Source organism: Erinaceus europaeus, chromosome 1 (genome assembly GCF_950295315.1).
Source record: "Erinaceus europaeus chromosome 1, mEriEur2.1, whole genome shotgun sequence".
Classification (NCBI taxonomy): Eukaryota; Metazoa; Chordata; class Mammalia; order Eulipotyphla; family Erinaceidae; genus Erinaceus; species Erinaceus europaeus.
Window position 1 is genome coordinate 2,974,450 of NC_080162.1, and position 16,258 is coordinate 2,990,707.

The 16,258-nt window shown below is 52.1% G+C and overlaps 1 protein-coding gene and 1 long non-coding RNA gene across 10 annotated transcripts in view; both read right to left on the minus strand.

Annotated features, from left to right (window-relative positions):
- MINPP1 (multiple inositol-polyphosphate phosphatase 1) overlaps window positions 1-16,258 on the minus strand; it is an 88,183-nt gene that overhangs the window by 69,464 nt on the left and 2,461 nt on the right. For all 7 annotated transcript variants that reach the window (XM_060187545.1, XM_060187645.1, XM_060187589.1 and 4 more), the window contains exons 2-3: window positions 14,197-14,394; window positions 7,140-7,237 (exon numbers count right to left, since the gene is read on the minus strand). In XM_060187545.1, the coding sequence (XP_060043528.1) occupies window positions 7,140-7,237; window positions 14,197-14,394 (296 nt within the window). The remainder of the gene's footprint in view (window positions 1-7,139; window positions 7,238-14,196; window positions 14,395-16,258) is intronic.
- On the minus strand, window positions 8,387-14,188 carry LOC132537533 (uncharacterized). 3 transcript variants are annotated; one of them, XR_009549003.1, is made up of 4 exons: window positions 13,496-14,188; window positions 12,536-12,859; window positions 10,342-10,496; window positions 8,387-9,799 (listed from the first exon to the last, which is right to left on the minus strand). It is a non-coding gene; the product is annotated as an uncharacterized LOC132537533 (long non-coding RNA). The 3 variants fall into 3 exon arrangements; XR_009548999.1 differs by lacking the exon at window positions 13,496-14,188 and having other exon boundaries at window positions 12,536-13,056; XR_009549006.1 differs by lacking the exons at window positions 12,536-12,859; window positions 13,496-14,188 and adding an exon at window positions 11,433-11,831.

Sequence of the window (16,258 nt, forward strand, 5' to 3'; positions counted from 1 at the left end):
TCTGACTGGCACCCCAACAGTGTGGAGGGTGGCAAGCGTCAGGTAGTCATTCAAATCACTGCAGCTCAAGACAGCAGATTAAAGATGTGTGCTACCTGCAGTTTCTCTAAAACACACTGTTAGTAAGGCGATGGTGAAAACACATAGCAAGGAAAGAAAGAATACACGCAGAGAAGAATGTCCGCTGCAGCACACAAACCAGCTGCAAGTCTTTAGGGATCTAGGACCAGTGAGAAAAAAGGTCACCTCGGTGAATTTATCTATTTGACAATATCAATAACGGGAGCAGGACAAGGACGCCCAGGGGCTGACACTGCCGCAGGAGCAGCGCTTAGTGTGGACGCCCAGGGGCTGACACTGCCGCAGGAGCAGCGCTTAGTGTGGATGCCCAGGGGCTGACACTGCCGCAGGAGCAGCGCTTAGTGTGGACGCCCAGGGGCTGACACTGCCGCAGGAGCAGCGCTTAGTGTGGACGCCCAGGGGCTGACACTGCCGCAGGAGCAGCGCTTAGTGTGGACGCCCAGGGGCTGACACTGCCGCAGGAGCAGCGCTTAGTGTGGACGCCCGGGGATGACACTGCCGCAGGAGCAGCGCTTAGTGTGGACGCCCAGGGGCTGACACTTGTTGTATGCTTTACATTGGGTAGTTCTCCCCCGCCAAGAGAATTGGATCAGTCCTGCTAATTTCGCGGGCCGCTTGGCCCCGCCCCAAGGAACCCGGCCAGAGCTCCAGAGTGACAGAGTTCAGAGGGTTCCTGAGTTCCAGAGTAAGGAGAGAGTGCTTGCGCTGCCGCAAAGAGACAGCAGAGTTCTGTTTGGTGATTAGTTTGGTTTAGTTTATGAATCGTTGTTCCTGAATAAAGAAATACAGCTTCCCTGCCCCGCTGTTGTCTCCGCATCTCTGTTACCCGCCCGTGAAGCTAGCCCGCCCAGCAAGAGCCGCCGAATTTTAACAACAAATGGCACCCACATGGACCTGACCTGCGCATCTCTCAGATAAGTAAAGACAATTTGGCTACCTATGCACTATGGCCTTCTCTTCTGCTTGTGAAGAGATCTCCAAAGGCCTCTGCTCTTTCTTCACGAGACTGTTTTGCTGTTTCTGGAACATTTATCTCTGGACCACTCTGTGGTTTCCACTCGCTCGGGCGAACTCAGAACAGCCAGCGGGAAGAGCCAGCGGGCGGGAGGCGAGGCACGGAGCTGCTATTTCCACCTGGTTAAACAGCCAGCCAGCCGTGTGCCCAGACAACCCGCAGGAGCCCGATGCCAGCACGCTGGAGCCCGATGCCAACACGCTGGAGCCCGATTCCACCATGCAAGAGCCCGATGTCAGCACGCAGGCCAGCCCACAGGAGCCGGCTCTCCACCGCGTGGCGCAGGGCACTGGACGCGTAATCCCTCCATGCTGCTCAGCCACTGTGAGCAGGGCAGCAGACATGGCAGGGCCATGGGGCAGGGCCGCGGCGGCCTATCATGGCCGCCACCCCTGGGCACCTAGGACCACGCCTTCTACAAAACTGGCCCGCCTCCCCTCTTGCTATGAATTCTGGAACGATCCCAGACCTCCCGGACTCCCTGCTGAAACTGGGCACACGAGATCTCCAGCTGCCGGTCCGGTCTGAAGGCAGACAAGCTGGAGTACGCAGAGATTCGTGCAGAGATCGCAACCTGCAATTCCTAGAAGTGAAGCTGCGCGGGAAGCCACCTCCGGATGGTGAACCCCCCCCAACAACTAAGACAGTACATATCTAAATTCGTGTTTAAAATGACATGTCTTCGTAACAAAGGTTTCTCTCCTTGTGTATTAATGACCATGTTTATGTGTATGTTTAAAGTTTGGTAAACAGTAACTTTAAGGCTAAATTCTTACTAGTCAAAGTTAAATGAAAAAGGTTTTCAACGTAATTCTCATAAAGATAAAATTAACTTACATTTAAAGTCTGAGGTAAAAATTAGTTATCAAATAGACTTGTTGATGTGTAAAACTCTCCATTACCTTCTCTATTAGAAATGGTAGATCACACAATGGCTATGCTAATTATTCTCATGCCTGATGTTTCCTTTCCTGACTCCATCTTGAATGGGTGTAACAAAAGGTTAAAAGACGTTGCTGATATGTAAAAGTCTCACATTCCTTCTTTATTAGAAATATGCTAATAACAAGTTTTGTTTCATAGTAAGTAAATTGCAGCCAGCTGCCTTTGGGACTCTAGGCCGTTCCCCGGCCCCATGCAAATGCCCGTCGAGGCAAGTAGCCCCCCAGAGGCAATAAATATATATTTTTTAAGCTGATAAAGTTTTGCCCACAGAGGCAAAAAATGGCCGGCCCCCTCAGGCCTTCCCTTGGCAGCACACTGGTTCTTGTTACTTGCTTACATGTTTCTCCATGTTTGTGCCAGTTTCTTTTTTAAAAATGCCTGTATGATATATGTTTCTGTTCACCCCACACCCTTGATACTACAGTCATTTAGTTAAAAAGAAAAGGGGGAATTGTTGTATGCTTTACATTGGGTAGTTCTCCCCCGCCAAGAGAATTGGATCAGTCCTGCTAATTTCGCGGGCCGCTTGGCCCCGCCCCAAGGAACCCCGCCAGAGTTCTAGAGTGACAGAGTTCAGAGGGTTCCTGAGTTCCAGAGTAAGAGAGTACTGGCGCCGCCGCAAAGAGACAGCAGAGTTCTGTTTGGTGATTAGTTTGGTTTAGTTTATGAATCGTTGTTCCTGAATAAAGAAATACAGCTTCCCTGCCCAGCCGTTGTCTCCGCATCTCTGTTACCCGCCCGTGAAGCTAGCCCGCCCAGCTGGAGCCGTCCGAATTTTAACAACACTGCCGCAGGAGCAGCACTTAGTGTGGACGCCCAGGGGCTGACACTGCCGCTGGAGCAGCGCTTAGTGTGGACGCCCAGGGGCTCTGACACTGCTGCAGGAGCAGCGCTTAGTGTGGACGCCCAGGGGCTGACACTGCCGCAGGAGCAGCGCTTAGTGTGGACGCCCGAGGCTGACACTGCCGCAGGAGCAGCGCTTAGTGTGGACGCCTAGGTGAGACTCTAGCAGGAAGCACAGCACACACACAGTCTACGGCCACTTAGTTCACTTTCTTTTTCCTTTTTCTTTTATTTTTTGTATCTTTATTTACTTATTGGAGAGAGACAGACAGAGAGACACCTGCAGCCCTGCTACACCACTCGAAAAGCTTTCCCCCTGCAGATGGGGACTGGGGGCTTGAACCTGGGTCCTTGCACACTGTGATATGTGCGTTCAACCAGGTGCGCCACCCACCAGCCCCTAATTCACTTCCTTTTACTATCCACAAAGGAAAGCAAGAAAAAGAGTCAAAACCTCAGAGCAGCACTGTTTACACTAATTCCTAAAGTGCTTGAACCCACTGACAGTCAGACAAACGGCTGCTATATAAACTCTGCTGGGAGCGTGTGAGCACTGTGCAGGAAACTGTACTGTAGACCAGAATGTGCTCCTGAGAAAAGGCCTCAGGAATGGGGCCGGTGGTGGCGCACCTGGCTGCGCACACATGCCTCAATGCGCAAGGCCCTGGGTTTGAGCCCCCAGTCCCCACGTGCGGGGGGGAAATCTTTGCGAGTGGTGCAAAGTGAGTGGGACTGCAGGGGTCTCTCTCTATCTCCCTCTCTACTCCCAATTTCTGACCGTCTCTATCCAATAAATAAAGAATATATATTTTTTAAAGATCTCAAGACACACTGTTGAATGAAGAGATTAAGAATAAATGGAAGAGCACTATCTACCATGGAAACACACACACACGCACGCACGGAAACACACACACACTCACACACGTACGCTCACACACATACACACACGCGCACGCGCACACACGCACACACACACACACGCGCACACACACACACTCACACACACGCACACACACACTCACACACACGCACGCACACACACACTCGCACACGCACACACACACACGAGTTCGTATTACAGCACTTGCACTACTAAGAGGGCTACAGAAGGAAGCAGCAATATAGAAAGCGTTGTCAGACAGACAGCAAAGCGGCAGGTGGGATGGGCCTGAGAGGCCGTGAACACAAGCTGTTACAGCAGTTCTCCTCTGGACGTTAAGCTTTGGGGTCCGGCAGTAGCACACGTGGCACGAAGCATAAAGACCAGCATTAAGGATCCCAGTTCGAGCCCCCGGCTTCCCACCTGCAGGGGAGTCGCTTCACAGGCGGTGAAGCAGGTCTGTACGTGTCTGTCTTTCTCTCCCCCTTTCCATTTCTCTCTGTCCTATCCAACAACAATGACATCAACAACAACAATAATAATAACCACAACAATGATAAAACAACGGGGACAACAGAAGTGGGGAAAATGGCCTCCAGGAGCAGTGGGTAGGTGATGCAGCCCCAGCAGTAACCAGCTTTGTTGTCAGGGATCATTTAGTCTAACAGCTACTTAAACCAGAGGGAGGTCTACCTCCCCAAAGAGGTGCTATGATGTTGGGATCTAAGCCTGCTCCACTCTAAATGTCCTATACTATGGCCATTAGACAAAAGAAAGGGGGAGGTGTTGGGATATCGTGCAGATGTGGCTGAACACTGGCAGGGCCCACAGACATTCTATTTCCATGCAAGTTTTATTTACAGATATGCACCACGGTGCCCCTCAGGGTATCGCCTGTTCCCGCCAGAGCTGAAACCCTAGCAACCATGGCTACGGAAGCTTTCTCCCTTCCCAGAGTGCCTTGTTTTCTCCGCCCCTCTCCTTGCCAAGCCCGTCCCGACTTGCCATTTCCGGAATTTCTCCCATAAAAGCCCTCCTGCTTCCGCCTTTCTCTCTCTTGCTTTTTTCCTCTCTTCGGCGACCCAGGGAAGGGCTGCTAGGATAGTGGGAGGCGGCCACGTTGCTAGCTCCGCGTGGTCTAAGCCACTCTGCCCTCACCCATTTCTGGGGTGCCTGTGTGAATAAAGATTTGTGTTCCCGCTCTGCTCCAGTCTCTTCTCTCTCCCCTGCGACGCCGACACTCTGAGAAACTATGAGCAGGTGAGCTTTCCCTAAACCAAGTAAAGCCATCACAAGCTCAAGAGCCAGCAGTGCCGCACACCAAACTGTAGCCAAAATACCCAGCGAAGACGCAATGAAGAAGTCAGCAAAAAGAGCAAAGAAGCAGAAGCAAAAAAGCGACACGCTGGGGAGCTCTAAGGATGTGTGCATGTGGACCAGCAGGACATTTATACCCGGGACCAGGCGCTGGAGCACACTACACAGGGCACAAAGACCTGGGTTCAAGTCCTCAGTCCCCACCTGCAGGGGAGCTTCACTAATGGTGCAGCAGGGCTGCAGTTGTCCATTTCTCTCCCATCCCTCTAAATTTCCCTCTGTCCTAATTAAAGTTTTAAAAAGCAACTTTTATATATTAAAAAAAACCTTGAAAATGTAAATTACATGGCTGACTTTCCTAGGAAAATATGCTACCTAAACTGATTAAAAAGTAAAACCTGACTACATAAAGTAACTGTGGTTACAATGGTTTAGTTAAGACACCAGACCTCACCAACGTGTCCTGGAAACTCCCCTCCCTAGAGCCCTGCCCATTAGGGAAAGACAGACACATGATCAGCACAATCAGCAGGAAGCTTGGGTATCTTTCCCTCTCTTTTCTGTTTCTCTCTCTTACCTGAAACAGTCAGACCAGAGCAGAGACCCCAACACACACACACACACACACACACACACACACACACACACACACACACACACACACACACACCACACACACACACACACACACACACACACACACACCCCTCTCACAGAGAAGATAAAGTCCACAGTCATCTTAAACACAGGGCATTATAGGAAGGAAACTCCTGGAGTCACAGACAGACAGACAGACAGAGAGAAGAAAGTCCTTAGTGCTGCAAGGGCCCCTCCCCCTCCCTCCCTCTCAATTTCTTTGGCTCTACCCAATATACTAAACGCTGCTGCCCAGATTCAACATAAAGCTGAGCCAGGAGTGCCCTGGGCTTTCTCCGTGCATCTTTCTCCCGTCTCTCTCACCACACAGGACTCTTATCTGTCCCATGTGTCACTGAGCACGAGGACTACACATCACCTTCAACATGGCTGCTGATCACCTAAGTCTCTACCTCACTGTTTAAGGTTTCAAATGTGCATTAGCTCTGAACTTAAGACAGCTTCTATCTGAAAAAAATAGAACACTTTACAAAATTTGATGTTAAATTAAGCTAAGCAGTATTTGTTTCGTGGCCTGGGAAGTGAAGCAATGGGCCAAGTTCTGTACCCTCAAGCACGTGGTCCTGGGCTGAGGCTCCCGCAACACAGGAGCTGGCACCAGAAGGACGCTCTGGCTCTTCCTTGGTTTCTCTTTCTCAACGGATCAACTTTAAAAAACCTGATTTTTTTTTAATAGCTTCTAGTGGATGTATACAAGGGGTGACTAAATTCCAAAAGCCTGTATTCCTGAATAATGGACAAACACGACACAACCCTCCTGATTCCTAAGAATCCTTTCCAATACTGCTAGCCTGAGCCTTGAAGAAAACGGTTAACATTCTCCTATGCCACCGCTTTTATTTTGTTTGTTTTTCTTCTGCTAATATTCCATGACTGATCTGAACCTGCCTCCCTTAAACTCACCACAGGCCACCTGCCCTCTTCTCTGCGGGATCTGCAAGTCTATCCCCGAGTCATCTGGGTGGAGAACGGCGGCACAGGAGGTGGGAAGCAAGCAGATGGGAACTCAGGCCAACCAGCTCGTCACCAGGCAGGGCCAGGCACCGCGCTTCCGTGAACAGCTTTTCATGAACAGCTTTGGCTTCCGAGGAAAAAGAACCTGGGCGATGCTGACACCGTAATCACTCCCAGCACTAGACTTGATGAGCGGTTAAACAAGTTCTACACTAATAGCTAGACACCAAAATTGCTGTGGGAGAATGTTTATTCTAGAGTTTTATGAACCCAAATGGACAACAAGAAGGCAGGCCCTAGCAGAAGAGCTGATTTCTCCTTGCGCTAACTTCTGATGAGTTCAAAGACAGTGTACCCTCTCAGCTTTTTTCCTTGAAAAAGATTCAAATGATATTTTAAAAATCACTCACACACGAAGCACAGAACGCTGAAAGCAATACCTACCTTTGCATCTTCTATGTCAAAAACATCACACCAAGGAGACTTGACGCCCCTGATGGCCAGGTCAAATGAGCAGGCGAAAAAAGCGACCTGAATCAAGTCTGGAAAGAAAACAGCCTGAGTTAGCATTCCTTTACAGTTTTCCAAGGATCAGCATTTACAGGATGTCATCTGTAGCACAGCTAAAAAACTGGTTATGTTTTTGTTTAAAGAAAAGACCATTTGGGGCCAGGTGGCGGTGCACCTGGTTAAGTGCACACATCACAGGGCAGACGGGTCTTGGGTTCAAAGCCCTGGTCCCCACCTTCAGGGAAAGATTCACAGGAGAGGCCAGGCAGTAGCACGCCAGGCTAAGTGCACATAATACAAAGAGCAAGGATGTCAGTTCAAGCCCCCAGCTCCCCACCTGCAGGCAGTGGGTCGCTTCACAAGTGGTCAAGCAGGTCTGCAGGTGCCTTTCTCCCCGCTTCTCTAAATTTCTCCCTCTTCTATAACACAAACAAAAAATATTTTTAAAAATTTTTATTTATTTTCCCTTTTGTTGCCCATGTCTTTTTATTGTTGTTGTAGTTATTATTGTTGTTGTTATTGATGTTGTTGTTGTTAGATAGGACAGAGAAAAATGGAGAGAGGAGAGGAAGATAGAGGGGGAGAGAAAGACAGACACCTGCAGACCTGCTTCATCGCCTGTGAAGCGACTCCCATGCCGGTCGGGAGCCGGGGGCTCAAACCTGGATCCTTACGCCGGTCCTTGGGCTTTGTGCCACGTGCGCTTAACCTGCTGCGCTACCGCCCAACTCCCAATTTTTTTTTTAATGGAAGTAACAGCCTCCAGGAGCAATGGATTCATAGTGCCAGCACTGAGCACCAGCGGTAACCTTGGATTCATAGTGCCAGCACTGAGCACCAGCGGTAACCTTGGATTCATAGTGCCAGCACTGAGCACCAGCGGTAACCTTGGATTCATAGTGCCAGCACTGAGCACCAGCGGTAACCTTGGATTCATAGTGCCAGCACTGAGCACCAGCGGTAACCTTGGAGGCAAGAAGAAAAGAAAAAAGGAAGAAGAAAAAAAAAAAAGCTTCACAGGAGTGGTGAAACAGGGCTGCCGGTGTCTCTGTCTCTTTCCCTCTCTAGCTTGCCTCCCCTCCCGTCTCAATATATAAATACAAGACTATCTGAGTTCCTTCCTGGGTATCGAAGAAAAATGGCGACTCTGCCGTGCCAAGGTCAGGGGTGAGCAAAACGGAAGCCAGCAGTGTGGCTCTGGCGTGAATGGAAACCAGCCGTGGCAGATGGCACAGGGCACGCAAACGTCCAGTTCCACTGCTGTGTAACTGCAGCCTGCGCCGCCTGGGTAGGAAGTATGGCCTGTGTGCGACGATACACTCTGTAACACATCCTGCGCGCCCCTGATGCTTTCTTGGGGGGGGGGGCAGGCTGGGCCCTGGGCTGTGCACATGAGCTATTTTATCAGCCTTATGTTTTTATTTTTATTTTATTTACTTATTTTTAATATTTATTCCTTTTTGTTACCCTTGTTTTATTGTGGTAGTTATTGTTGTTGTTGGATAGGACAGAGAGAAATGGAGAGAGGAGGGGAAGACGGGAGGGGGAGGCAGAAAGATAGACACCTGCAGACCTGCTTCACTGCCTGTAAAGTGACTCCTCTGCAGGTGGGGAGCCGGGGCTCGAACCGGGATCCTTAGCCGGTCCTTGCACTTTGCGCCACGTGCGCTTAACCCGCTGCGCTACTGCCCGATTCCCTGTGTTTTTATTTTTATGAATGGTTTGCCTGCCAAGCATTGCTTGCCAAAGTCAACAAAAATTTTTATTCTAGGATTTACAGCACGGAAATAACTTGCTTCTTTTATTGTTTATAGGTATCTTCAATGACATAAGTCCAACTGCCAGGAAAACAAATAAAAATAAACCAATGGGACTACAACAAATTGAAAAACTTTTACACAGCAAAAGAAACCACCACCCAAACAAAGAGAACTCTAGACAGGATGGGAGATCTTTACATGTCATACATCAGACAAGAGGTTAGTAGCCAAAATATACAAAAAGCTCACCAAACTCAGCAACAAGAAAACAGATGATCCCATCCAAAAATGGAGAGAGGACATGACAGAATATTCTCCACAGAAGAGATCCAAAAGGCCAACAGGCATAAGACAAAAATGCTCCAAGTCACTGACTGTTAGAGAAATGCAAATAAAGACAATGAAATACCACTCACCCCGTGAGAATGGCACACACCAGAAAAGGTAACAGCAGCAACAGATGCTGGAGAGGGTGTGGGGACAAAGGAACCCTCCTGCACTGCTGGTGGGAGTGTCAATGGGTCCAACCTCTGTGGAGAGTAGTCTGGAGAACTCTCTGACCCTATGACCTATGACCCTGCAATTCCTCTCCTGGGGATAGATCCTAAGGAATCCAACACATCCATCCAAAAAGATCTGTGTGCACCTATGCTCAAAGCAGCACAATTTATGATAGCCAAAACCTGGAAGCAACCCACGTGTCCAACAACAGAAGAGTGGCTGAGCAAGTTGTGGTCTAGATACAAAGTGGAATACTACTCAGCCATTAAAAATGGCGATTTCTCTTTCTTCATCTCGGACGGAGCTTGAAGGAATCATGTCAAGTGAGTTAAGCTAGAAAGAGAAGGAAGAATATGGGATGATTTCACTCATGGACAGAAGTAAGAGCAGAAGGGAGAAACACTAAATAGGACTTGGACTGGGGAGTGGGTGGGAGCGGATGCTCAGGTCCCAGTGCATGATGTGGAGGAAGAACTAGGCTGGATTCAAAGTGTTTCACAGAAAACTGGGAAATTTCACACATGCCAACAGCTGTATTTACTGTAAACCATTAGCTCCCAATAAAATAGTTGAAAGTATTAAAAACAAAAATTAAAAGAGAAAAGAACTTGCTTTTCATTTTAGAGCCTGTAGAATGAGAGGGTTTTAAGAGTTTAGTCTCCACCTTGGAAGCTGGAAATAGCTCAGTACAGTATTGAATGGTTCTTCAACCATACAACACTCCGTGTTATGCTCATTAAAGCCAAAGACTAGAGAAGCACAGAGAAGGGGCAGTAGGGCAGGGCCACATGGCCCAGCAGGGAGAAACTGTTTACATTTCCCTACAATAACGGCAACACTACACCACAATGTGAACAAATGCTACAGAAACATACCTGAAGCCCAGACAGACAAGCTCCCAAGGCAAGGCACAAACCCAGAGAAAGACAAGAGAAGACAAGAAGAAGCCCCACCACGTGGCAGCACACTGCATCAGGGGATGTCTACGCTGGGTGGGAGGCGGGAAGTCGTGGCAGTTCTTGGAGCAATCCTTGGAACACAAGAATGGTAAATAAGAAACTACTGAGTATGAGGGGGCCAGGTGGTGGCGCACCTAGCTAAGCACACACATGACAGTGCACAAGGACCCAGGTTCAAGCCCCTGCTCCCCACCTGCAGGGGGAAAGCTTCACAAGTGGGGAAGCAGGGCTGCAGGTGTCTCTGTCTCTCTCCTCTCTCCCTCCCCCCTCTTGTCTCAATTTCTCTCTATTTCTATCCAATAATAAAAATATAGAGTATGAACTGGGAGTTGCTGGCAGAAGCCATTCTGAAGACCTGCCTAGGCTAGTGAGATAGCACAATGGTTATGCAGGACAACGCTCGTGCCCGGGGCACCAAAAACTCCATGTTCAATCCCCAGCACCACTAGGAGCCAGAGTTCAGCAGCACACTGGTGGGAAAACCACACACACACACACACACACACACACACACACACACACACACACACACACACACCTGGCAGCTCCCTGTGCTGCAGAGCAGTAAGTCCTAAGAGCAAACTCCCGGGCTGCCCTACCCCCAGCAAAGCTGGGGTGCCTATCGAGTGCTGGCACCTGGCAGATCACAGGCCCGGCCCCTGCCAGTCCCATATGACTTAGCAAGCCAGCAACAAGCACACCCAGGCCCCCAAAGGGGGGCCCTGTCCGTGCTCCCTCGCCAGGCCGGTGGGCCTGACCCCGAGTCCGGCCAGCCCCTCAGTGTGCTCTGGCCCCAGCGAGGACCGAGGCCGGCCGAGCCCTCCTTTCTGCGCCCCTCACTCTGCCTTGGCCCTCGGAGTCTGTGCAACCCGGCTGAGCTGGTGGTGCCGGGCACTGGAGACTACGAGGCCGACACACAGGGTCGATTCCTGCTCACCGCTCAGGCCACAGGAACACGCGCCTGGCACAGGCCTGGGGAGCCAACGCAGCCAGGTGACAGAACTCACCTGCGCCCATGAGCTGAATCAAGGGCCTATGCCTGGGAGACAGCCGGACCGGTAGAGCAACAATTTGTGTGGCTGAGGCCCCAGAGGCTGCAGGCTCAACCCTCAGGGCTATCTTAAACCAGAACTAAAGGACCGGCGCTCTGGTTCTGACTCTCATAATCTTTACAAAGAGAGGGAGGGGGACTGATGGAAGAAATGCAGCCGCGTGCGGAATGTCTCCTGAGATGAAGTCAATGGAAGCATCTTAGGGCTCAGAGCTGGGGCTGCAGAGACGGTACAGCGGTTCTGCTAAGACGTCCACACCTAGCGCTCACAGATCCCAGGTTCAATGCCCAGAACCACTGTAAGCCAGAGCTGAGCAGTGCTCTGGTCTCTATCACAAAAATAAATAACTAACATTAAAAACACACACAAAACGTTCAGCTTAGAAGCTGAGAATAAAAAACAGGAGACCCACTTGTGCTCTGACGCTAAACACAGGCTGAAAAACAGCCGTACAGGCAAATCTGAGTAAAACAAGGCGGAGGCAGCCGTACTTGCATCTGACCAGACAGACTTTCTGCAAGGAGAGCAGGAGACTTTCTGGAAGGGCTAAGAGGTAACCAGCCCATCCACAGGCTGCCCCCTCGTGACACGCGCCGTCCACGGAGCCCCAAAGCATGTGAAGTGCGTGACTTGTCCACAAAGGCTCTGTTGTGGGGAGACGGCAACCAGCACAGCTGCTGACACACGAGCCGGGTGCCCGCAGAACCCTCGCTGCCGACTGACTTCTGGCTTCTACCAGCACACACGGGGATCCAGGGCCTCTCCACTCGCTCTCAGACAAGTCCTCTGCCTTGGTGCGATGACGAAGCAATTATTACCACAGCTGAAGACAAGCATCAACGATACAACAAATAATAAGCAACTTCAAGACCTTGCTCTCGATGTGAAGAGAGGCCAGACAGAAAAGTCAAGTCGCAGAGGAGAGGTGGTCACTGGAACACAAATCGTCTCACTCGTGATCTATGAGACCAAGCACAGAACAGAGGTGTGAGGAGGAGAGCACAGGGTGGGGGGAGTGGGGGCCGCTGCGCCATGGTGAAGGGGTGCTGGCACCTCACCGCTGAGTGTGGCATGGCGTCACCGTCTTGAGGAGTTAAGGGACTGTGCCCTTAGCACACAGCCCTCCGAACTTCTCGTCGTCACGATCCTGAAGAAGAAGAAAGTAAAGAGGGAGGGTACAGCGGAGCAAGTGAGGGGTCAGGGGCAGTGACGTCAAGAAACAAGGAGAGAAGCAAAGGGGACAAAGACCAAATACTACATCTGGGGTCGGTATGGTTTTGTCCAATCGAGTTAAGATAAATCCTAAGGATTTTCATTCTGCTGACTAGCGGATCATGCTACTTTTCCACACATGTGGGTTTGGAACAGGAATACTGGAGTAGCTGGGGTATGGAAGGTAGCCTGTCAGTACCTGATAAAAACCCGCCACAGAAACCCCTAAGTAGAATGCAAGCGGATGCCGTGATGAGCCGACAGACAGACAGACGGCCTCAGACATTGTGCACCAAGGCGCCACACGAGAAGCAACAATCAAGGGAAAATGTTAGCAGCACACAACAGGCGAAGGGCGCGTCCTTCGTCGAGCTTCAAAACACCCAGGACACAGGCCTCAGTGACCTCTGGAGCAGACAAAAAGCTCCCAACAACCCAGGGGAGGCGAGTCAAGGCAGGAGAGGCCCTGCAGAGCCGCCTGAGCACAGCGAAAGGCTCGCCGCCTTCACGGAGGGCCACAGAAGCACCAGCTGAAGTCACGACTTTACATCCGCTGCCCTGGCAGAGATCAAAATGCCCAAAGCGATACTCACTGCCGGGAGGGGAGGGGCGAGGAACAGCCGGGCCTTGAACCCAACAACGGCTGCTGGCCCAGCTGCCCGCGTCGGCTGTGCGCACACCGTGGTGGCATCACCCCTCACTGACCTGAGTTCTTGGCCAGCAAATGACTTTAAACTACTACAAGCGACCCCAACATAAAGTCAGTTTGGAGAGGGAATAAAAATCTCACGTTAAATGTCACCCACTGCTCAACAGCACTCAAGTTCGACTGACAGACAAATCCTTCCCGGCTTTGTTTGCTCCCAACATCTATTTCTTCCTGGCCTTCCGAAAGTGGATCCAAAGTGTAAGGAGGCCCCGAATCTCTGCACGTTTGGCAGTATCTGCTCTGCAGTGCAGACATTTCTAGACAACAGGAAAATGACTCAATCTCCTGCTCGGTGTCCCCAGGCCGGCTTCCCACACAGCAGTCAGCAGGGTCTCCGCCTCCCTAAGGTCTCCAAGCTGCAGTCACGGACCGGTGGCCAACACTATCTCGGCGTCTCCAGACACAGAAGTCTCAGAGAAGACCCGACTACTGTGCTCATTTCTGAACTACAAAAACCACGGAATCCATGACTTCCGTTCGCTATCACTTTATGAGGAGAAAATTCAGAGGGCAGATCAGTGCTTCACAGATGTTTCTCAGACCTGGAGTTCTGCATACCTGCATTCTGAGAGAGAACCCTGCATCTTCTACAAAACCCCAAGAGGACTAAAGCCTGACCACGGTGAGCACTCGGCACACGACTTTCTCCGCCAGAATGGATCTTCTTCACAACAGTCATTTACTAAGGGGCGGCCGGAAGGAAGAACTTTCCTTTTCTTTTTTTTTTTTTTTCCTCCAAAGTTCAAGAACCACTCCATGAATTCAATGCTTACATGGCAGATAACAGGTGCATTTTACCTGCATTTAAACTGCTGACCGGCACTTGCAAAGTAGCTGCGACTTTATTTAGAACGTTCTGCATTTCGGGCCCGGTCTTAAAAGCTTCCACATGATGAAGAGCTGTGGCATTTCCTTCCACTTCAGTTAGAAACTTCTCACAATGATCGAAGAAGCGCATCAGCTTATCGTTAATTTCCAGAGGCCCGTACTCCATGTCTGAAAGAGAGCAGTTCACAGGTGAATAAAGTTCTGTGCTGCCCGTGCTTTTCTGGCTGGGACAGGGAGCTCGGAGAGCAAAGCTCCTAGGGATGAGACCATCTGCCCGGGCGAACCTGCTCCTCTCAGTCCACACACTCTGTTCCCGAGACGGCGACTCCATCCCTTTACGGGAGAGAGACGCGCTCTACGAACAAGCCACTGACAGCTCGCGGACGTGTGTGGTGGTGGAATGGGAAAGTCTGTCTAGCCACCTGCCAACAAGCCGGTAACCACCCCCACAGAATGACTCCAAAAACTCAAGGTGAAAAGCTGCTGACAGCAGCAAAGACACACGGACACGTCAGGTCTTCTGTCTCTCACTGCCAAAGGCTCCTGGCTTGGCTCGTCTCCCTGGAGCGGCCATGGAACCTTCTACCACCGGCAGGACTTCCCCAGTGTACCAAGTGTGCACGGGAAACCAGGGGCAGGCTCAGACTGCGCCGGTGCCTTCTGAGCTGTTTCCGTCACGCTCGAGTTTCAGAAATCCCTTCTCAAACTTCACCACGCACAGGGCACTACCCTGCTGCTGCGTATCTAGAGCAAACCAGAGTCGCATGTCACAGCAGCTCGCGGGCCACGTGTCCTAGAATGCCTGCGGGATTCTGGGGTCGCGATTCATACTAAAGCTTCCTCGCTTAGGAAACTAAGTGCTCAGTCATCTCTCCCTGCTTCCAAATGCCTTCCCAGGGGAGTCTGGATATTTCAGCCCCCACGTCTAACTCCTGATGCTCTTTCAATGGAAACAAAGGCACTGTTCTGCTGTTCACCATGAGCAGAGCGACTGCCCGCAGCTCACAATGCAGCCGTGAGGCAAAGGACTCGGCCTCTGAGACTGAAAGGGCGAGCGGGGAGCCTGCTGGACACTAAGGCTGCTGCCGACCTCGAGGTCCCTCCGCCCAGCAGCCCCAGCAGCCCCGGCGTCTGTCTGTCCGCCCGCCAGGCCTATGAAGGTCCGGCACGTCCTGCCTCCCTCCCCAGTAGCTAACGGGTCTGCGGGGCATCTTCAGACGAGCAGGAGAGAGCGCAGCCGATTGCACCTGTGCAGCCCGAGTCCCCCAGAAGCCGTGACGGGCAGACGGACAGAGCACTGACGGGAGCCGTCGAGCCGACGCCGCAGGGCAAGAGCGAGAGACAGACAGACAGACAGACAGGCAGGCAGGCAGGCAGGCAGCGGGCGGGTGGGGAGGCTGTGAGGAGCGGCTCCCGAAACAGGGCGGAGGCCCAGCACCCACATCCTGGGAAAAGGAGGCTCGTTCTTAGCGGGGGGACCCTGCGCCTCACAGCGCCGCCTGCCTGGAGGAGTCTGAGCCGAGTGGGCGCCGGCTGGGGGGGCAGAAGGAAGGGGCGGGGGCTGGGGGTCGAGGGGCAGAGACCTGGGGTCGGGGAGGGGGAGCCAAGGAGAGCAGGGGCAGCAGAAGGGAGGTCGGGGAGAGCAGGGCGGGCAGGGGAGAGCAGGGGCGGGCAGCAGAGGGGAGGGCAGGAGCGAGCAGGGGCCGGAAGGAGGGAGCAGGGGCCGGCAGGGGCGAGTAGGACCGAGCAGGAGCGGGTAAGGCCAGGCAGGGGCGAGGAGGGCCAGGCAGGGGCGGGTAAGGCCGGGCAGGGGCGAGGAGGGCCGGGCAGGGGTCGAGCAGGGACCCGGCAGGGGCGAGCAGGGCCGGGCAGGGGCGAGCAGGGCCGGGCAGGCCGAGCAGGGGTGAGTAGGGCCAGAGCGCATGGCGGCGGGGGCGGGTAGGGCTGGGCAGGGGGGAGTAGGACCGGGCAGGAGCAGGTGACGCCGGGCAGGGGCGAGCAGGGCTGGGCAGGGGCGAGTAGGGCCGGGCAG